General features: G+C 47.9%; 1 protein-coding gene and 4 non-coding genes across 17 annotated transcripts in view; all 5 read left to right on the forward strand.

Moving 5' to 3' along the window:
• Positions 1–90: 90 nt before the first annotated feature.
• TEX14 (testis expressed 14, intercellular bridge forming factor) overlaps positions 91–21,204 on the forward strand; it is a 36,578-nt gene continuing 15,464 nt past the window's right edge. For 2 of the 13 annotated variants that reach the window (XM_064394526.1, XM_064394527.1), the window contains exons 1-14: positions 676–1,023; positions 7,491–7,605; positions 9,241–9,406; positions 10,297–10,433; positions 11,245–11,326; positions 12,426–12,556; positions 13,237–13,272; positions 13,390–13,503; positions 14,790–14,913; positions 16,717–16,895; positions 18,099–18,250; positions 18,937–19,187; positions 19,277–19,427; positions 19,748–20,694. In XM_064394526.1, the coding sequence (XP_064250596.1) occupies positions 849–1,023; positions 7,491–7,605; positions 9,241–9,406; positions 10,297–10,433; positions 11,245–11,326; positions 12,426–12,556; positions 13,237–13,272; positions 13,390–13,503; positions 14,790–14,913; positions 16,717–16,895; positions 18,099–18,250; positions 18,937–19,187; positions 19,277–19,427; positions 19,748–20,694 (2,760 nt within the window). In that variant the 5' untranslated portion in view covers positions 676–848. Of the gene's footprint in view, positions 128–671; positions 1,024–7,490; positions 7,606–9,240; positions 9,407–10,296; positions 10,434–11,244; positions 11,327–12,425; positions 12,557–13,236; positions 13,273–13,389; positions 13,504–14,789; positions 14,914–16,716; positions 16,896–18,098; positions 18,251–18,936; positions 19,188–19,276; positions 19,428–19,747; positions 20,695–21,204 lie in introns of those variants that run through there. The other 11 variants (XR_010349297.1, XM_064394523.1, XM_064394516.1 and 8 more) reach the window with 9 other exon arrangements.
• Positions 1,765–1,978, forward strand: LOC135283952 (small nucleolar RNA U3). Its single transcript, XR_010349534.1, has one exon. It is a non-coding gene; the product is annotated as a small nucleolar RNA U3 (small nucleolar RNA).
• Positions 3,254–3,467, forward strand: LOC135283963 (small nucleolar RNA U3). Its single transcript, XR_010349545.1, has one exon. It is a non-coding gene; the product is annotated as a small nucleolar RNA U3 (small nucleolar RNA).
• Positions 4,758–4,971, forward strand: LOC135283964 (small nucleolar RNA U3). Its single transcript, XR_010349546.1, has one exon. It is a non-coding gene; the product is annotated as a small nucleolar RNA U3 (small nucleolar RNA).
• On the forward strand, positions 6,247–6,460 carry LOC135283962 (small nucleolar RNA U3). The gene has a single exon (XR_010349544.1). It is a non-coding gene; the product is annotated as a small nucleolar RNA U3 (small nucleolar RNA).

A 21,204-nucleotide genomic window follows, 5' to 3' on the forward strand; every position in this document is an offset into this window, starting at 1 on the left:
GCCCCGCCCACCCCCCCGCCCCTCACGGTGTGGCCCCGCCCCCGCCCCACCCTGGCGCGAAGCGGGAGCCGGCGGCGGCGCGCAGGCGCGCTGGCGCTGCCGCGTGCCGGGGCCGTTCGGGCGGCGGGTGAGCGGTGCGCGGGGCCCGCGGGTCCGGGAGGGGCTGGAACGGGCATTGCCCACCCGGGAGTGCCTGGGACGGGCATTGCCCTCCCGGGAGTGCCTGGAACGGGCATTGCCCTCCCGGAAGTGCCTGGAACGGGCATTGCCCTCCCGGGAGGGGCTGGAACGGGCACTGCCCTCCCGGGAGTGCCTGGGACGGGCATTCCCCACCCGGGAGTGCCTGGGACGGGCATTCCCCACCCGGGAGTGCCTGGAACGGGCATTGCCCTCCCGGGAGGGGCTGGGACGGGCATTCCCCTCCCGGGAGTGCCTGGAACGGGCATTGCCCTCCCGGGAGTGCCTGGAACGGGCACTGCCCTCCCGGGAGTGCCTGGAACGGGCATTGCCCTCCCGGGAGTGCCTGGAACGGGCATTGCCCTCCCGGGAGTGCCTGGAACGGGCATTGCCCTCCCGGGAGTGCCTGGAATGGGCATTGCCCACCCGGGAGTGCCGCTGGGTGTGCCCCGCCCGGGCGCACCGGAGACACCGCCGCTCCCGGCAGGTTCTGGGATCTCCCGGTGGTCGCCTCGCCCGTGCCCGCTGCGCTCCCGCGCCGTTAGGGAGGGCAGGAGGCTGATTTCCCCTTCCATCTCGGGATATTCCTGCAGGAAGCACACCTAACTTTAAGCTACTGCAGGTTCTGAAGTCAGAAAAAAGTTCTTTACGTCGAGGTGCTCTGCAGCTTGATGTTTCCTATCTTTTCCCAGTTGTGCTCAGGAAAGAAGATGGCTCATCCCATCCCTCTCCCCTTTCCATGCCCAGTCAAGCTTGGAAGTGTCAAAGGAGACTCCCTGGAAGCTGACCTGCATGAGTATGTCAGGGAAGGGAACTATGTGAAAGTGAAGAAGCTTCTGAAAAAAGGTAAAAGCTAAGTTTAGACAAGTACTCGCAGAAAAGATTTACTTTTTCCTGTATTCTTTTATTTATGGTAAAAAGTAGTGAGCATACTCCTTGTAGAATCCAATTTTCTGAGTGAAATATATTAACGAAATGATTTATAGCTGCGCTTTTCCGTTAAGTGGGAATAGGTCTCGAATCAAAAAAAATGTATTAAAATAAGTTAGATGGAAAGAAAAATAATATTTTATTCTGAAAGGCACCTTTAGGACTGTTTTCTTTAAATGGGGTTTTAATGGGGTTTTAGTTGGGATTGCCAAATGCCTAAGGTACGGTTTAGACCTTAAGCATTTTGACAAGCCGATTTGTAGCCGCATAGGAATTTTGTACACGAAACCAAATGGTGGGTGCAGTTTTGTTTCGGTTTTAGCATCGCGGATCTCAGCGCGTTCTGCGGATGCCGAGCTGCGCCTTCCCAGGGCGGGGCTGGGCGGGGCCGGCGCTCAGCGGCGGGCGCGCCTGTGATTGGCTGTCGGAGCTAGAATATGCAAATCAGGGCGCGCGCGGCCCCATGGGCGGCAGGCGCGGGCGTTGCGCGGGGCGCGGGCGCTGCCGCGGCGCTCGGGGCGCGCTGCCGCGGGCGCGGGGGCTCGGCGGGGCCTCGGCGGGGCCCGGGCGGCTCCTCCCGGCCGGGGCCCGGGGGCTCGGCGTGCGCTGAGCGCGGGCGGCGGCGGCAGGCCCGGGCGCGGCGCGGGGTATTTGGTTAAGACTATACTTTCAGGGATCATTTCTGTAGTTGGTCACTAGAGGAGAGTGATCTTCCCTGATCGGCGTCACAAGCCACGAGGAGGAGCGAGGTGTTTTCTCCTGAGCGCGAAGCGGGCGAGCGGCGCTGCGTGTGCAGGGGCCGCTCGCCATTGATGACCGTTCCCGGCCCCCTTGGTGGGGCTCGGGAGGGAGAGAACACGGGCTGAGTGGTTTGTGGCCCTTTTTTATTGTAGTAAAAAACAGAATTTGCAAGTAAAAGACCTTGGAGTCTGCTGCTTCCTGAGAAGTGACCCCAAGTGCCACAATCACCTGTCATATAAATCCCTCCAGGGCTGGCGACTCAGCCCCTGCCCTGCCCAGCTGTGCCAGTGCTGGAGAACCCTCGCAGTCAATAAATTTTCCCCAGTATCAAACAGCAACCTGCCCTGGTGCCACCTGAGGCCGTTTCCTCTCATCCTGTCACTGTTCCGTGGCGGAGAGACAGCCCCCAGGTGCCAACATGCTCCTTGCGGGCAGTGGCAGGGAGGGTGACAGTCCCCCCTGAGGCTCCTTTGCTCCAGGCTGAGCCCCCTCCCCGTCCCCTCAGGGCTCGGGAGGCAGACAACACGGGCTGAGTGGTTTGTGGCCTTTTTTTTTTTTAAGTGTCAGCCCTGCGAGCTCGGCATTGGCTGCCTCCTGAATCCTGACCCCAAGTGCCACAAACACATATTTTATAAATCCTTCCAGTGCACGATAGAATTGATCCAGCAGACTGAGCCCCCTCAGCTCCCTCAGGTGTTCATTACCAGCTCCATGGCCCTTCCCGCAATCCGTTCCCTTCTCTGGACACACTGCAGCCCCTCAGTGCCGTTCTGTGTGTGCTGGGGCCGGCAGTGGGCGCAGGATTGGAGGCGCGGCCCCAGCAGTGCCGGGTTCCGAGGGCGGTCAGTGCCCGGTCCCGCGGGTCACAGCGGGGCCGGCACAGGCCCCGTTCCCCCGGCCTGCGGGGCCCCCTGGGCGCGGTGCCGGCTCTGCGCGCCAGCGTCCGGCGGCATCGGGAGATGGCACCGAGATCCGCGACTCTAAAACCGAAACGAGAACCGCAGCGAGTGTTTGCTTTGCTGTATAGAGTGTAGCGTTGCAGGGGGTTCTTGTGATCGAGGCACAGAGCAGAGCCCGGTGGCGATTCCGCCGCCCGTGAGGCGTCCCGGGCCCCTGTGGGGCAGGTAGGGCAGGGGGCGGAGCCTCGCGGCGGGCGCGCCTGTGATTGGGCGTCGCGGCTGGAATATGCAAATCAGGGCGCGCGCGGCCCCATGGGCGGCAAGCGCGGGCGTTGCGCGGGGCGCGGGCGCTGCCGCGGCGCTCGGGGCGCGCTGCCGCGGGCGCGGGGGCTCGGCGGGGCCTCGGCGGGGCCCGGGCGGCTCCTCCCGGCCGGGGCCCGGGGGCTCGGCGTGCGCTGAGCGCGGGCGGCGGCGGCAGGGCCGGGCGCGGCGCGGGGTGTTTCGTTAAGACTATACTTTCAGGGATCATTTCTGTAGTTGGTCACTAGAGGAGAGTGATCTTCCCTGATCGGCGTCACAAGCCACGAGGAGGAGCGAGGTGTTTTCTCCTGAGCGCGAAGCGGGCGAGCGGCGCTGCGTGTGCAGGGGCCGCTCGCCATTGATGACCGTTCCCGGCCCCCTTGGCGGGGCTCGGGAGGGAGAGAACACGGGCTGAGTGGTTTGTGGCCCTTTTTTATTGTGGTAAAAAACAGAATTTGCAAGTAAAAGACCTTGGAGTCTGCTGCTTCCTGAGAAGTGACCCCAAGTGCCACAATCACCTGTCGTATAAATCCCTCCAGGGATGACGGCTCAGCCCCTGCCCTGCCCAGCTGTGCCAGTGCTGGAGAACCCTTGCAGTGAATAAATCTTCCCCAGTGTGAAACTGCAACCTGCCCTGGTGCCACCTGTGGCCGTTTCCTCTCATCCTGTCACTTATTCCATGGAGGAGAAAAAGGCTCCTGGTGCCAACATGCTCCTTGCGGGCAGTGGCAGGGAGGGTGACAGTTCCCCCTGAGGCTCCTTTGCTCCAGGCTGAGCCCCCTCCCCGTCCCCTCAGGGCTCGGGAGGCAGAGAACACGGGCTGAGTGGTTTGTGGGCCCCCCTTTTTTTTAAATTTATTTTTTTTAAGTGTCAGCCCTGTGAGCTCGGTATTGGCTGCCTCCTGAATCCTGACCCCAAGTGCCACAAACAGATATTTTATAAGTCCTTCCAGTGCACGATAGAATTGATCCAGCAGACTGAGCCGCCCCAGCTCCCTCAGGTGTTCATTACCAGCTCCATGGCCCTTCCCGCAATCCGTTCCCTTCTCTGGACACACTGCAGCCCCTCAGTGCCGTTCTGTGTGTGCTGGGGCCGGCAGTGGGCGCAGGATTGGAGGCGCGGCCCCAGCAGTGCCGGGTTCCGAGGGCGGTCAGTGCCCGGTCCCGCGGGTCACAGCGGGGCCGGCACAGGCCCCGTTCCCCCGGCCTGCGGGGCCCCCTGGGCGCGGTGCCGGCTCTGCGCGCCAGCGTCCAGCGGCATCGGGAGATGGCACCGAGATCCGCGACTCTAAAACCGAAACAAACCCGCAGCGAGTGTTTGGTTTGCTGTATAGAGTGTAGCGTTGCAGGGGGTTCTTGTGACCGAGGCACAGAGCAGAGCCCGGTGGCGATTCCGCCGCCCGTGAGGCGTCCCGGGCCCCTGTGGAGCAGGCTGGCGAGGGGCGGAGCCTCGCGGCGGGCGCGCCTGTGATTGGCTGTCGCGGCTGGCACATGCAAATCAGGGCGCGCGCGGCCCCATGGGCGGCAGGCGCGGGCGTTGCGCGGGGCGCGGGCGCTGCCGCGGCGCTCGGGGCGCGCTGCCGCGGGCGCGGGGGCTCGGCGGGGCCTCGGCGGGGCCCGGGCGGCTCCTCCCGGCCGGGGCCCGGGGGCTCGGCGTGCGCTGAGCGCGGGCGGCGGCGGCAGGGCCGGGCGCGGCGCGGGGTGTTTGGTTAAGACTATACTTTCAGGGATCATTTCTGTAGTTGGTCACTAGAGGAGAGTGATCTTCCCTGATCGGCGTCACAAGCCACGAGGAGGAGCGAGGTGTTTTCTCCTGAGCGCGAAGCGGGCGAGCGGCGCTGCGTGTGCAGGGGCCGCTCGCCATTGATGACCGTTCCCGGCCCCCTTGGCGGGGCTCGGGAGGGAGAGAACACGGGCTGAGTGGTTTGTGGCCCTTTTTTATCGTGGTAAAAAACAGAATTTACAAGTAAAAGACCTTGGAGTCTGCTGTCTGCTGAGTTGTGACCCCAAGTGTCACAATCACCTGTCATAGAAATCCCACCAGGGATGACGGCTCAGCCCCTGCCCTGCCCTGCTGTGCCAGTGCTGGAGAACCCTTGCAGTGAATAAATCTTCCCCAGTGTGAAACTGCAACCTGCCCTGGTGCCACCTGTGGCCGTTTCCTCTCATCCTGTCACTTATTCCATGGAGGAGAGACAGCCCCCAGGTGCCAACATGCTCCTTGCGGGCAGTGGCAGGGCGGGTGACAGTCCCCCCTGAGGCTCCTTTGCTCCAGGCTGAGCCCCCTCCCCGTCCCCTCAGGGCTCGTGAGGCAGAGAACACGGGCTGAGTGGTTTGTGGCCTTTTTTTTTTTTAAGTGTCAGCCCTGTGAGCTCGGCATTGGCTGCCTCCTGAATCCTGACCCCAAGTGCCACAAACAGATATTTTATAAATCCTTCCAGTGCACCCTGGAATGTATCCAGCAGCCTGAGCTCCCTCAGCTCCCTCAATGCTCCTCATTATCTCCATGACCCTTCCCGCAATCCGTTCCCTTCTCTGGACACACTGCAGCCCCTCAGTGCCGTTCTGTGTGTGCTGGGGCCGGCAGTGGGCGCAGGATTGGCGGCGCGGCCCCAGCAGTGCCGGGTTCCGAGGGCGGTCAGTGCCCGGTCCCGCGGGTCACAGCGGGGCCGGCACAGGCCCCGTTCCCCCGGCCTGCGGGGCCCCCTGGGCGCGGTGCCGGCTCTGCGCGCCAGCGTCCGGCGGCATCGGGAGATGGCACCGAGATCCGCGACTCTAAAACCGAAACGAGAACCGCAGCGAGTGTTTGCTTTGCTGTATAGAGTGTAGCGTTGCAGGGGGTTCTTGTGATCGAGGCACAGAGCAGAGCCCGGTGGCGATTCCGCCGCCCGTGAGGCGTCCCGGGCCCCTGTGGGGCAGGTAGGGCAGGGGGCGGAGCCTCGCGGCGGGCGCGCCTGTGATTGGGCGTCGCGGCTGGAATATGCAAATCAGGGCGCGCGCGGCCCCATGGGCGGCAGGCGCGGGCGTTGCGCGGGGCGCGGGCGCTGCCGCGGCGCTCGGGGCGCGCTGCCGCGGGCGCGGGGGCTCGGCGGGGCCTCGGCGGGGCCCGGGCGGCTCCTCCCGGCCGGGGCCCGGGGGCTCGGCGTGCGCTGAGCGCGGGCGGCGGCGGCAGGGCCGGGCGCGGCGCGGGGTGTTTGGTTAAGACTATACTTTCAGGGATCATTTCTGTAGTTGGTCACTAGAGGAGAGTGATCTTCCCTGATCGGCGTCACAAGCCACGAGGAGGAGCGAGGTGTTTTCTCCTGAGCGCGAAGCGGGCGAGCGGCGCTGCGTGTGCAGGGGCCGCTCGCCATTGATGACCGTTCCCGGCCCCCTTGGTGGGGCTCGGGAGGGAGAGAACACGGGCTGAGTGGTTTGTGGCCCTTTTTTTATCGTGGTAAAAAATAGAACAAGCCCCCAAACACCTGCCTTGTTCCGGTGTTAGAGCCCTCATTCTCCCATTCGTGCTCATCACTTCCCCGCTTACGAGTTAATTCCAATGTAATTCCATTTTCTGAATGAAATCAAGGCGACCAAACATTGGGAATCACAAAGGGTTGTGACTGGAAAACGACCAGCAGCATCACAGAGTTCATCTCTTAAGGAAATGGCCCATGCGGGGATCGAACCCGCGACCTTGGCACAGTCAGCACCGCGCTTTGAGCAATTACCAAAGAATGATTTACTTGTCAATTAATATAATAACAATAATGAGAAGAATAAAAACCATAAACTTATTTATTAATCAGTAATTACTAAAGCAGATTTACTTATTTATTAATACGATTATGACAACAAAAACAATGACAACAATAATAGCAATAAACTTATTAATAAGTAATTTCTAAAATAATTTACTTGTTTACTAATATGACAAAAATAATAATAAAAATAATAAACTTATTTTAATAAGTAATTTATAAGGAATAATGTACATAGTAATTAATTATGTCCTCCTATGTTGTGTGTGCTCATCCATCTCTACTTATCCATCATTTGCTCATATACAGGTGATGAATATTTAATTTTTATATATATATATAATATATATTTCTGTGTGTATGTGTATATATATATATATATATTTCCGTGTGTGTGTGTATATATACATATATATATATGTACTTACATATCTGTCTAATTTACACAGTTCATATAATTACACACCACATAAAAGCACCCTTTGTTACTTGCACACCCTTTATTAAAATCCTTCTGGACATGCAGCTCTTTTCTTATAGAAAGTGACAAAAAATATAATTTGCCCTTTTTTTCCCTCCATTTCTGCTGCTGGATTTTTGTACCTGCAGCAGCTCAGAGCAGTGATGATGAACCACCAGCTTTTATTAAAACAATTTTTAATTCAAACAACCCCCACCCTTGGGAACCTCGTGTTTCCTTGCAGGAGTTTTTGTGGATGCTGTGAATTCCATGGGCCAGACCTGTCTGTTCACTGCTGCTCTGCTGGGGCTGGGTAAAATTGTGGATGTGCTGCTGGAATACGGCTCGAATGCCAATCAGTTAAGTACCAAACATTTATTGTTTTAATTAAAATTAATCTTCAAGTCGGTTTAGTCACTGTGAAACCCAATATTGACTGGGTATAAATGAAGGAGTGCTTAAGATGCACGTTGGGATTTTAACCAAAACTCCTCAGTGGTAAATTGAGAAATAAAATAGAGAAATAATTTTGTTAATTTTTAAATGAAAAATTATTTTATTTGGGGCACACAAACACTCCAGGAATGCTTGCTGGTTTTTAACCAAAGCTCCTCAGTGGTAAATACAGAAATAATGTTCTTTATTTCCATACTTAATTCTACTATTTGGGGCATGAAAATTTTCTTCTTTTTTGTGCTTTATTCTATTATTTGGGACATGATAATTTTCTTTTTTTCCATGCTTTATTCTGTTAGTTGGGACATGAAAATCTTCTTCTTTCCATGCTTTATTCTATGATTTGAGACGCGAAAATTTCCTTTTTTCGTGCTTTATTCTGTTACTTGGGACATGAAAATGTCCCTTTTCCATGCTTTATTCTGTTATTTGAGACATGAAAATCTTCTTTTTTCCACGCTTTACTCTGTTACTTGGGACATGAAAATGTCCCTTTTCCATGCTTTACTGTGTTACTTGGGACACGCGAATGCCCTTCCCACGCTGTGTGGGTTATTGGGGCTCCCTGTAGGTTATCGGGGCTCCTTGTGGGTTATCGGGGCTCACTGTGGGTTATCCGGGCTCCCTGTGGGTTATCGGGGCTCCCTGTGGATTATCGGGGCTCCCTGTGGGTTATCCGGGCTCCCTGTGGGTTATCCGGGCTCCCTGTGGGTTATCGAGGCTCCCTGTGGGTTATCGGGGCTCCCTGTGGGTTATCGAGGCTCCCTGTGGGTTAGCCGGGCTCTCTGTGGGTTTTCGGGGCTCCCTGTGGGTTATCGGGGCTCCCTGTTAGTTACCGGGGCTCCCTGTGGGTTAGCCGGGCTCTCTGTGGGTTATCGGGGCTCCCTGTGGATTATCGGGGCTCCCTGTGGGTTATCGGGGCTCCCTGTGGGTTATCGGTGCTCCCTGTGGATTATGGGGGCTCCCTGTGGGTTATCGGTGCTCACTGTGGGTTATCGGGGCTCGCTGTGGGTTATGGGGGCTCACTGTGGGTTATCGGGGCTCCCTGTGGGTTATGGGGGCTCGCTGTGGGTTACCGGGGCTCCCTGTGGGTTATCGGGGCTCCCTGTGGGTTAGCCGGGCTCCCTGTGGGTTATCGGGGCTCGCTGTGGGTTATCGGGGCTCCCTGTGGGTTATGGGGGCTCCCTGTGGGTTATCGGTGCTCCCTGTGGGTTATCGGGGCTCGCTGTGGGTTATGGGGGCTCACTGTGGGTTATCGGGGCTCCCTGTGGGTTATGGGGGCTCACTGTGGGTGATCGGTGCTCCCTGTGGGTTATCCGGGCTCCCTGTGGGTTACCGGGGCTCCCTGTGGGTTATCGGGGCTCCCTGTGGGTTACCGGGGCTCCCTGTGGGTTATCAGGGCTCCCTGTGGGTTATGGGGGCTCACTGTGGGTTACCGGGGCTCCCTGTGGGTTATCGGTGCTCACTGTGGGTTATCGGGGCTCCCTGTGGGTTACCGGGGCTCCCTGTGGGTTACCGGGGCTCCTGTGTGCCCGCAGCCGCTGCCGGGACGGGAGCACGCCGGTGCACGCGGCCGCGTTCTCGGGGAGCCGCGCCGTGCTCAGCCGCCTGCTGGAGCGGGGCGGGGAGCTGCGCGTGCACGACAGCCAGGGCAGGAGCCCGCAGCTCTGGGCTCTGTCTGCCAGCAAGGACAGCAGCGCTCAGGTGCGCCTGGAATATTGACTGAAATATCGATTTAAACATGTAATCATCCTCCTCTTCCCCGTGAGCACAGCTCTCTTCAAAAGGAACTGAAATTACAATTTTCTCTGTGATTTTTCCACATAGACTTTCGAATGTTGTCGCTTGTTTGAAGGCAGATTTTCTTTATTTTTCCAGATTTTTTATATATATACACACATGTATATTACAAGTAACCAGATATTTTTCCAGATTTTTTATATACACCTATATATATGTATAAATATATATATATACATCACAAGTAACCAGTTATTTTTCCAGTTTTTTATATATATATATATATATGTATATATTACAAGTAACCAGTTATTTTTTATATGCACATATGTATATATGTATAAATATATATATATCACAAGTAACCAGTTATTTTTCCAGATTTTATATATATACATGTATATTACAAGTAACCAGTTATTTTTCCAGATTTTTTCTTTCTATCTATCTATCTATCTATCTATCTATCTATCTATCTATCTATCTATCTATTAAAAGTAACCAGTTATTTTTCCAGATTTTATATATATAAAACAAGTAACCTGTTATTTTTCCAGATTTTTTATATATATATCACAAGTAATTAGTTATTTTTCCAGATTTTATTTATATATATATATATGTTACAAGTAACTAGTTATTTTTCCAGATTTTATTTATGTGTATATATATACATGTATATATATATATATATATATATATATATATATATATATATATATATATATTGCAAGTAGCCAGTTATATTTCCAGATTTTATATATATATATAAAATATAATCCAGATTTATGAATTTTCAATGGTTCTTCTTCTTCGGCTCTGTCTTTATTGTTTTCCCCCCTCCTCCTGCCCAGATGCTGGAATTTATGCAGCAGTGCTCGCTGTGCATGCAGGCTGCCATTTGGAATCTTCCCTCTGACCTGCTCAGGAAGGTTGGCTCCACAAGGGCCTTGATCTGCAGCCCCTCGAGGTTTGGTGGCCTTGTCCAAGGGTAACAAGGGATTTTACTTCCATTTTCTGCTATTTTAAAATGAAAATATTTATAGTTTATATATATATTAATATTTTAATTTTTTATTTGTACTTTATTCTTATTTTTATTTACACGTATTTATATTTATAATTTTATATATTTAATTTGTATATTTAGATATTTATATAAATATAAATATATTTATATTTAAATATTTATATTTAAATATTAAATATAAATATTTAGATATTTATATTTTAATGTATTTATATATATAATCTATGTTTTTATATATATTATTATTTAAAATAATATATAGGTTCTTATACCTTTCTGACAATAGCACCCACTATGATTAATTTTATTTCTGTTGTCACAGTTCTAAACAGAAACTTCATAGTTATAAGTATCTGTATATTAAGAGAAACTTTATTAATTAAACTCTTGAAACCAGCATTAAAAGCACTGGATTTTAGTAGCATTGAATTGGCAGCAGGAAGTAGTTTGGGTTTGGACTTTTTAAGGTCCCTGCAGATCTTCTTGGGGGTGTTCCCAACTGTTTCAGGAATTTTTGTGTCAGATACATGTTGGAAAAAATAAAAAAGCAGTGCAGGATATACTTTGTGTGTGTATATGTATATTTATTGATTATTTTGCTTTGAATAAATAAATATCATAAAAATCCTGCAGAATAATCTGGAATTTTAGCATCCCCATTACATGTGTGGGACCCGTCAAATGCAGAAATTCTGATTTTTTCCCTTCTCTCTCTGTATCCAAGCCCTGGAATCAATAAATTGCTCTTTTTCCTTTTGGTTTTGGTGTTTAGGAATGCTGAGATTCCTGTGGGGAAATTTCTGAAAGGACAACCCAGCGTGGCCAGGAACATTTACAGCTTTGGTTTTGGGAAGGTGAGGTGCTGTGGGGAGGGATTTCCTGATGATGTTGGAACATTTCCCCAGAATCTCCTTTCTCACAATAATTATCTGTGCTATTTTCAACTTCTAGTGCATTCTTATTTTTAACTTTTCAACTTTTAGTACATTCTTCAACTTCTAGTGCATTCTTATTTTCAACTTTTAGTGCATTCTTATTTTTAACTTTTCAACTTTTAATACATTCTTATTTTTAACTTTTTAGTGCATTCTTAACTTTTTAACTTTTAGTGCATTCTTATTTTTAACTTTTTAACTTTTAATGCATTCTTAACTTTTAAACTTTTAGTGCATTCTTATTTTTGACTTTTAGTGCAATTCTTATTTTCAGCTTCTTAACTTTTACTGCATTCTTATTTTCAACATTTTAGCTTTTACTGGATTCTTAACTTCTTAACTTTCAGTACATTCTAATCTTCAACTTTTAGTGCATTCTTATTTTTAATTTTTCAACTTTTAGTGCATTCTTATTTTTAACTTTTCAACTTTCACTTCATTCTTATTTTCAACTTTTCAACTTTTAGTGCGTTCTTATTTTTAACTTTTAAACTTTTAGTGCATTCTTATTTCTGACTTTTAGTGCATTCTTATTTTCAACTTTTTAGCTTTTAGTGCATTCTTAACTTTTCAACTTTTAGTGCATTCTTATTTTTAACTTTTTAACTTCTCGTGCATTCTTATTTCTGCTGAAAAGGTGGGAGAATAAACCCCATGAAGAGCACAAATACTCAGGCCTTTGGTGCCAGGTTGGGTTTGGAACAGCAGAAATTCCTGCTCAGTGTCACCTGTGGCACTTCCTAAGGACTGGTTCTGCTTTCCCTGTCCCAGCTTCAATGGGAAATTTCGATTTTGGCCCTGATGTTTCAGATTTCGTGGTGATGTTTGAGCTGGTTACACTCAGGGTGTTGATGAGCTTGCTGCATTTTGGGAACTGTTGCATTTCCTGTTTAATTTCCACCTGGATTTTGGGAACTTTTGCATTTCCTGTTTAATTTCCACCTGGATTTTTGGACCTGCTGCATTTCCTGTTTAATTTCCACCTGCATTTTTGGAACTTTTGCATTTTCTGTTTCAGTTCCACCTGGCAGGCAGTGGCCACCTGGGCTACCTGGCCTCCCTGCCAATAATTGGGGACAAAGATTTGGTTCAGGCTGATGATGAAGCAGCATTTTCTTACCACGTGGGGCCCTACATGATCATGACCAAGTAAGTGCAATTCAGGGTATTTTTAGCCCCTCTTTGTGTCTGTTGCAATCACACAGCAAATTGCTGCACCAGTGCTTTGTTTGGGTAATTTGTTCTGTATTTATTCCATGTTTCCTGCTTGCACCTTGTTTTCTGCTGTTCATTGATTAATATCTGAGTCAGAGTGATGGCTGAGAGGCCAAGAACAACCCACAAGCAATATTAACCCAATTTTGGCTGATTACTGATGGCACTGTTTCAGTATTGATCTTTTTTTGTGGTGGGAAATACATTTATTAGGGTGGCAGAGATTGTGTTGTTCAGCATTTAATCCTTGTAAATCTTTGTCCAGGATTTCCTCTGGAGATCCAGGTGTGCAGCCTGTGGTGAAATGAGAGTTGCAAGGGCAGGCTCAGCATCCATTTAAAATCTTGTAATTGTTGGTAATAATTACAATAATATGGTATTTTCTAATTACTGTGTGTGAAGCAAGTGGTTGTGTCTCAGAGGCCGCCAGAGAATTGACTGATTGGTGATTTAATCTCCCCAAAATTCTGATTTGTGTCACTGATGGCCTCTGGAGAAGGGAATTCCTTGTGGAAGGGGTGGGATTTTGGGCAGTGAACCTTTCCTGCCCCATCAGCCTTCAGCAGGACGAGTTTATTGTCAGTTTAAAAGAGGAAAATTTAAATTCCTGACAGCGGGAGGCAGCGCCAGAGCACCACAGAAAATTCTTGGTAAGAATTTTCTTGGTGAAAATTGGTAAATAGCCACATAACTGGGGAAAAAAAAAAAAAAAAAAAGGGAAAACACTGCTGGGAACATCTGGTCCAAATTCCTGCTGTTGTTTGCAGCCTGATGTGGGGAGGCAGCAGGGTGACAGTGAAGGAGCTGAGCCTCCAGCCCCAGCAGAGGAGCTGGAAACTGCGCCTGGCTGATCTGCTGCTGGCAGAGCAGGAGCACAGCAGGTGGGGCAGGAGCTGGCAGGACCCTGCAGGGCTGGGGGAGTGGGGTTTGCCTGGGGGGAATGGGATTTACCTGGGAGGGATGGGATTTACCTGGGAGGGATGGGATTTTCCTGGGGGGAATGGGATTTACCTGGGAGGGATGGGATTTACCTGGGAGGGACGGGATTTTCCTGGGGGGAATGGGATTTACCTGGGAGGGATGGGATTTACCTGGGGGGAATGGGGTTTGCCTGGGGGGAATGAGATTTACCTAAGGAGGAATGGGATTTACCTGGGGAGAATGGGGTTTACCTGGGGGAAATGAGATTTACCTAAGGAGGAATGGGATTTACCTGGGGGGAATGGGGTTTAGCTCGGGGGAATGGGGTTTACCTTGGGAAGAATGGGATTTACCTGGGGGGAATGGGATTTTCCTGGGGGGAATGGGATTTTCCTGGGGGGAATGGGATTTACCTGGGAAAAATGGGATTTACCTGGGGGGAATGGGATTTACCTGGGGGGAATGGGATTTACCTGGGGGGAATGGGGTTTGCCTGGGGGAAATGAGATTTACCTAAGGAGGAATGGGATTTACCTGGGGGGAATGGGATTTACCTGGGAGGGATGGGATTTGCCTGGGGGGAATGGGATTTAGCTCGGGGAAATGGGATTTACCTTGGGAAGAATGGGATTTACCTGGGGGAAATGAGATTTACCTAAGGAGGAATGGGATTTACCTGGGAGGGATGGGATTTACCTTGGGGGAATGGGAATTACCTAAGGAAGAATGGGATTTACCTTGGGGGAATGGGATGTACCTGGGAGGAGTGGGAGGAATGGGATTTACCTAGGAAAAATGGGATTTACCTGGGGGGAATGGGATTTACTGAGGAAAAATGGGATCTTAAAATGGGATTTTACCTGGCAGGAATGGGATCTACCTAGGAAAGAATGGGATTTACTTGGGAGGAATGGAATTTACCTGGGAGGAATGGGATTTACCTGGGGGGAATGGGATTTACCTGGGGGGAATGGGAATTGCCTAAGGAAGAATGGGATTTACCTGGGAATAATGGGATTTACCTCTCAGCAATCTTAACCTGGGGTTGCACTTCTTCCCCAGATCAGAAATACAATTTTTTCCCCCACTCCTGATCTTCTGAAATTAAATATTTCAGTTAAAAAATACATTGACACTGAAACATATTCCAACATTCACATTATATTTGTAAAAGCAGGGCAGGAATTTATGCTTCTTCTCATCTCAGATTTGCCTTGGAAATGTGATTTTTCCTCTCCCTGTGCAGCAAGCTCCGCCACCCTCACTTGCTGCAGCTGATGTCTGTCTGTCTGTCCTGTGACCTGGAGAAAACTCGTCTGGTCTATGAGAGGGTTCACTTTGGCTCTCTCTACAGCATCCTCCATGAAAGGGTAACTGCAGTGCTTGAGTTTTTAATAACAATTAATCAGAAATTTAGTGAATAACATCTGTCTTTGAGAAGGCAAAATCCTCAGTGTGTATCTGAATTTCTGGTTATTTTTCTTATTTTTAAAATAAAAATTTAAAAATTAATTACTTTTGGTATCAATTTTAAATTAAATTAAATTTAAATTAATTTAAATTAAATTAAATTAAGCTACATTTAATTTAATTTAATATTAATTTTTAAAAAGTAATTTTAATCCATATTTTAAAAAATGAATCAATTTCAAAATTTAATTTTCTAAAAATTAAATGTAATCAATAAAAAATTTAATGAATTTTAAAAAATAATCAATTTTTACAATTAAATTTAAAATAAACTAATTAAATTAAGTGAAATAGAATTAAAATATAAAATTAACTAAATTTTTAAAATAATTATTTTTTACAATTAAATTTAAAATAAACTAATTAAATTAAATGAAATCAAAATAAAATTAAAAATTAACTAATTTTTTTAATAATTATTTTTTACAATTAAATTTAAAATAAAGTAATTAAATTAAATTAAATCAAATTAAAATTAAAAATTAACTAATTTTTTTAATAATTATTTTTTACAATTAAATTTAAAATAAACTAATTAAATTAAATGAAATCAAATTAAAATTAAAAATTAACTAATTTTTTAAATAATTATTTTTTACAATTAAATTTAAAATAAAGTAATTAAATTAAATTAAATCAAATTAAAATTTAAAATTAACTAATTTATAAAATTTTAAATTTAATAATTTAAAAATTAATAGTTTAAAAATATTAATTAATATGATAAATGTGTAAATGTAAATTTAATAATTAAAATTTAAAAATGTAATAACATTTTAAAAAATTTAATCAACATAAAAATTTTAAAATCTGTGTTTTATTGTTGCCATTTGATATTTTTCTCTTCTTTTTAATGCACTGTTACTCGGTTTGCCATCAAGAACAAACCCCAAATCTCCTCTGCCGGGGTTGGCTGTCACTTGTCTCTGCCCCAGCATGGGAAAAAGTGGTTCTGGGTAGGCCACGCTCTGGAAGAAGGAGTCTGGACTCTTGCTTTTAGGTCTTCAGTCGAGTTTATTATTTCTTATCTACAAAGATTTTCTGTCTGTCCAGCCGAGGTCTGATCAGCAAGACAGCCAAGGGCACTCTCTCTCCCGCCCACGAGGCGGTTGTCTCTTTTATAATGAAAATTACGTATTCGATATTTACCTTTACTTCCCAATACTTTCTGCCCTTGTTGGCAAGTGTACTCTTTCTATGAACCAATCCACACATGCCAACATCATCCTGAACATGGATGCCAAGGAGAAGAAAGAAGAAGGACAGGGCACGCCCAAATCCCTCCATCCTGGGACTCCTGATCCATGCACAGAATTCCAGACCCCCCTGTACAATACATAAAACCCCCCTGTACAGTGCATTCTAACTTAAGTTCTAACAAGTGAATAACATCCCCTCACCATTCAGGCCTGAAATTCTCTCATCTCCTCACCTTCAGGTGTCATTTCTTTAGAAGGATCAAAGTCAAGCCACCAGGCACTTTCAGCAACATTCCAGGGCCTCCGAGCCCCCCAAGGGTTGTCTCGGTAGCTCTGGACATCCGGAGTGATGTACTGAGTTCCCACATCCTCTTTTTCCTCCAACACATTTCACTCTCTGCCTTCTCCGCCCCATCCCACCCATGAGAACCAACCCCCCTTTCTCCCAGCTCGATGTAATTTACCTGCCGTTCAGATGTGGCGCTTTCGGGGTTGTTTTGGCAGCGCGCGGAGTTCCCGGTGCTGCAGACGGCGACCCTGCTGCACATCCTGCTGCAGGTGCTGGACGCGCTGCGCTTCCTGCACGGCCGCGGCTTCCTGCACCGCTCCCTGTCCTCGCTCGCCGTCCAGGTGGTGGCCTCGGGGGAGGGCAAGCTCTGCAACCTGGAGTACATGATAGAGAGGTGAGAGCTGCTCTGGAGTGGGGTGTTTCCCAAAAATCTGACACTGGGTGGTCTTTAGGAAAGGGCTTGGAAGGCAGGGTGTCGTCGTGATGCTTTATCAAAAATCCTCTGCTAGGATTTTTCCCCCCCTGAGGGAAAAAAAAAAGGGAAATTTCTTTTCTCAGGAAAGAAATGTAAATAATAACTATTTGCTGCTGTGGGATGCAGCAGGTGCATCTTTCACTGGTCCATGTGGATTGTTTTCAATTAGTGACCAGGCTGTGAGCAGTCACAGGATTTTGTTATGCATTCTGTTCTATTCTATTCTATTCTATTCTATTCTATTCTATTCTATTCTATTCTATTCTATTCTATTCTATTCTATTCTATTTTGTTCTATTCTTGTTCTTTGTAACCTTCTGATCATTCTTTTCTCTCTGTTTTTTTTTTTTTTAGTATAGTTTTGATGTAGTATTTTAATATAATATATAATATATCAGCCTTCTGAAAAAATGGAGTCAAGCCTCGTGTCTCCACACATGGGGTGTTCACCTCAACACCAGCACATCCCTCTGGGTGCCCTGGGTGGCTCAGAGACCCTGGCAGGGAGCCAGAGACACTTGGGATTTCCATCTTAACCCATTCATATGAAGAATTACAAGTCACAAAAGTTTAAGTAGCATGGGTGAAAGCTGGAATTTTGGGGATTTTTACCATAGGGGTCTAGGAGGGAAGATGGGAAGGACTTGGGTCCCTAGAAATTATCCCCTAGACACATTGAAAAATAAAAAAATTTTACAGGCTTTCTGTGTTTTATTCATGGTCAGAGCTAAAGGGTTGTTTGGAAAGCTCCTGTGGGGAAAAGTTCTGCTTTTTTTAGGGTTTAGTACTCTTCTCCTTCTTCTTCTCCTTCTCCTTCTGTCTTCTTTCTTCTTCTCAACATCATCATTCTCATCATTATCATTATTATAATATTTTATTTATATTTTATGTTTAAATTGTTATTAGTTTAGGGTTTTTTAAATTGTAAAGTCCTTAAAGCAGGTGTTGCTTTCCCCAGTTGCCAGAAGACATTTACTGCACATTTCTATTTGCAGAAATGCCCTGAAACTTTTATATATTAAACTAAAAGCTGTAGCACGCTCAGGTGTTTAATTCCTAAATACAAACCTTGCAGCTGAGTGTGCTCTGTGTCTTAATTCACATTTTTTCCCCCTTTTGCAGCAAGGACAGTGGGGAGCACAGTGACCTGACCCGAATCCCTGTGCCAGCCCAGCTGTTCCGCTGGAGCTCCCCTGAAATCATCCTGGGCAAGCCTGGCACGGTCAGGTCAGATGTTTACAGCTTCTGTGCAGTGCTGCAGGAGGCCCTGACAGGTCAGTGCCCAGCTTTGGGCTGGCATGCTTCAACTGGAAAAATAAACCAGGCAAAAAGCCCAAATATTAATGACAATAACAGGGAACTCCTGTAAAATGTGAGCAGAAAAATTAAAATTGTGTGGCTAAGGGATGAAGTTAAGGGGGGATATTGGAGACATAAAGTGCTTTTCTGCTGTTTATTTTTCTTCTTCCTACCAGCACAGCAAAACATTCAATTAAGTCTTTTCAGTGTTCAAAACAAGCTTGTGCAGCTTTTATGTTTTTGATCTCTGTGATAACTTAGAGATAAGTTAATGTTACTCTATTATTGTAGCTGTTATTACAGATAATGCCTGTTCTGCGTTCACTTTGACTATTCTGACAGTGAAATGGGATAAACAATTACCCTAAAAATTAATCCCAGTGAAGAATCCAGAGCAGGGTTGTTTGCAGTGTCATTCTCCTCCAGATATTTCTGTCAGCTCCCTTGAAAGCATCCACTGCTGGAATAAGGCAGGGAGGAGATGCCAGTGCTTGTTTTTAATTGTAAAATAGGGATTGGACAGGGAATAATGTGATTTTTAAAATTTTATTACATTTTATTGTATCACTTTTTAAAAATTACATCAGGGAATTATGTAATTTTTAAAAAATTAACATTAAAGTGCAGCTGGTGACATAAAATCTGCACTTGTGTCTTGCAGAGAGCCCTCCCTGGAAAGGTGTGGAAGACTCAGCTGTGAAGCAGCTCGTCCTTTCAGGGGAGCAGCTGGGAGCAGATGTCAGGCTGCCCCTGCTCTACTATGATGTTGTCAAGTCAGGGCTGGAACCCAAACCCAGGAACCGCTCCATGAAGCTTCAGGATATTCAATATGTCCTGAAAAATGACCTGAAGGTGATTCCCAGCCTGCTCATTTTGATGTGTCCATTCAGCTTCTGCTTAAATCTAGAGGAGGTGATCCAACACCCTCAGAAAAGCAGGCAGAGACACGGAACTGACAAATACAATTGTATTTTATTCCTTTTTTTTGTTTTGTTTTACAGGACTTGGTTAAATCTGAAGGCGGCCACGCTGGTGGAACACTCAAAGCCCAGAGGTCTGCTGTTCTTGCAGATGTGAACATCTGCTGGGCATCATCTTTTAGCTTCCAGAAGAGAACAGTGGAACTCCAGGAAAAAGAGATGAGCAAGGCTGGTGAGTTTCCTGGGGCAGGGTGTCCTTCGTGTGTTCCTCCCAGCAGCGTGACAGAAATCATTCAAAGGACAGAAATCATTCCAATGGCAGCACGCACAGATTTTAGGATGTAGGTTGAAAAAGGAAGCAGTTGGTTTTGGATTTTAGCTGCCACTGAAGGCAGACTCAGGTCTCTAAATCTGTTTTAGAGTTTTCAGCAGAGGTGTCAAATGCTGCTCGTGGAATTTCTGAATTCCCAAATTCACTCCTCAGCCTGCAAAAGCAGCACGGCTGTTGGATTCCTGGAGAAGTGATTTCATGTTTCCAATTGCATTTTTCAGGTGGCTTTCCTGCCCCCAAGGACTCTGTTTTCCCCAAGGAGAGCAGGGCTGTGGTGCTGCAGGAGGCAGCAGCCAGTGCAGAGCCCCCAGTGCAGGACAGCAGCCTCGGGGTCTCTGAGCAGCATTCTGGAGCTTCTCCCTGCAGTGAGAGCGATGTGGATGGCAGCCTGTGCAGCTTTGAGATGAATGAAATCCTGGCCAGTTACCCAGAAGGTCCCCAAGACTTCCTGGAGGGAGGACCTGGGTCAGGCCAGGCCCTAAAGGATGCAGAAATGCAAGAGCAGAGCCAGTGGGAGGGTGAGGATGAAGGGGAATCCTCGGGGTCCAGCACAGGCTTCACTGGAGAGGAGGAAGAGGAGGAGGAGGAGGAAGAAGAAGAGGAGGAGGAGGAGGAAGAAGAGGAAAGGGTGAGAGAAGGCTCTGGGCTGTCCCAGGTGAGAGGAGCTGCTGGCAGGAGGCTGAGCAGCCCCTCCCAGAGCGAGCAGCACATCAGCAGATGTGTCCTGAACCTCAAGATCATGCAGAGCATGCTGCAGCAGGCTGGGCATTCCCTGAGCAGGACAGAGGAGAAACTGGACAGGCTGAAGGCCATGGCAAAGCAGAAGAGGCTGCTCCAGGAGGTCAGGATGAATCTGCTTCCCAAGGAAAGTTCTCAGGGAAGGCGCTGGGATGGCTCTGATGCTGCTTCCCAAAACACCATGAAGGCTCTTTCTGGAGTTGATATTTTTTTACACCAGGCTGTGGCTCCACCATCCAGGGACTACATTCCACCTCCAGTAACGTGTCAGGCACCAGGCAGAGACAGCTTCCAGGCTGTTCCCCAGACAGCCAAGGAAAGGGAGGCAATTCAGAATGAGAAGTGGAAGAGCAAAATTGCAGCCACCCATTGTGATCCAGGCTGCAGCACAGGCAGAGGGCTGGATGGTGAAGGGAGCCTAAACCAGGAGGTAAAGTGCTGAGCAGGGGCCTGGTTATCATTTCTGTGATCCTTAGCAGGCACAGAGGTGCAGGGATGGGTGGTGTGCAAGAGGAGAGGTGAATCTGTCCTTTAAAATGTGCTTTGTGTACAGGAATGAAGACAGCTCAGCAGTGCAGTTGTGTTATTTCCTCTTCCTCTCCAGTCCTCCCAGGACAACACTGATCCAGGGGCTCAGGGTGGGGTTAAAATCCAAATCCTGCACTCAAATGGAGATAGGAATATCAGGGAAAAGGCCAGCGGAGAAATATTTCTGTTTATATTGAGGCCTAAGCTGTTATTGGGAAGGGCTTCTGGATGACTTTAATTATTAAATACATGGACCAAAGAGAAAGAGAAATTCAATTACATCTCTCCTGTCAGGATAATCTTGAGTCATTCTGGTCCACTCATCCCCCTGAAGCTTCATGTTTTGATTGCCTGCCTGCACTGAAACCTGCCATAAATCCAGGGCAGAGTTATTGCTGGAGCTGTCACCCTT

The sequence above is a fragment of the Passer domesticus genome, chromosome 19 (assembly GCF_036417665.1).
Source record: "Passer domesticus isolate bPasDom1 chromosome 19, bPasDom1.hap1, whole genome shotgun sequence".
In the NCBI taxonomy this organism is placed as follows: Eukaryota; Metazoa; Chordata; class Aves; order Passeriformes; family Passeridae; genus Passer; species Passer domesticus.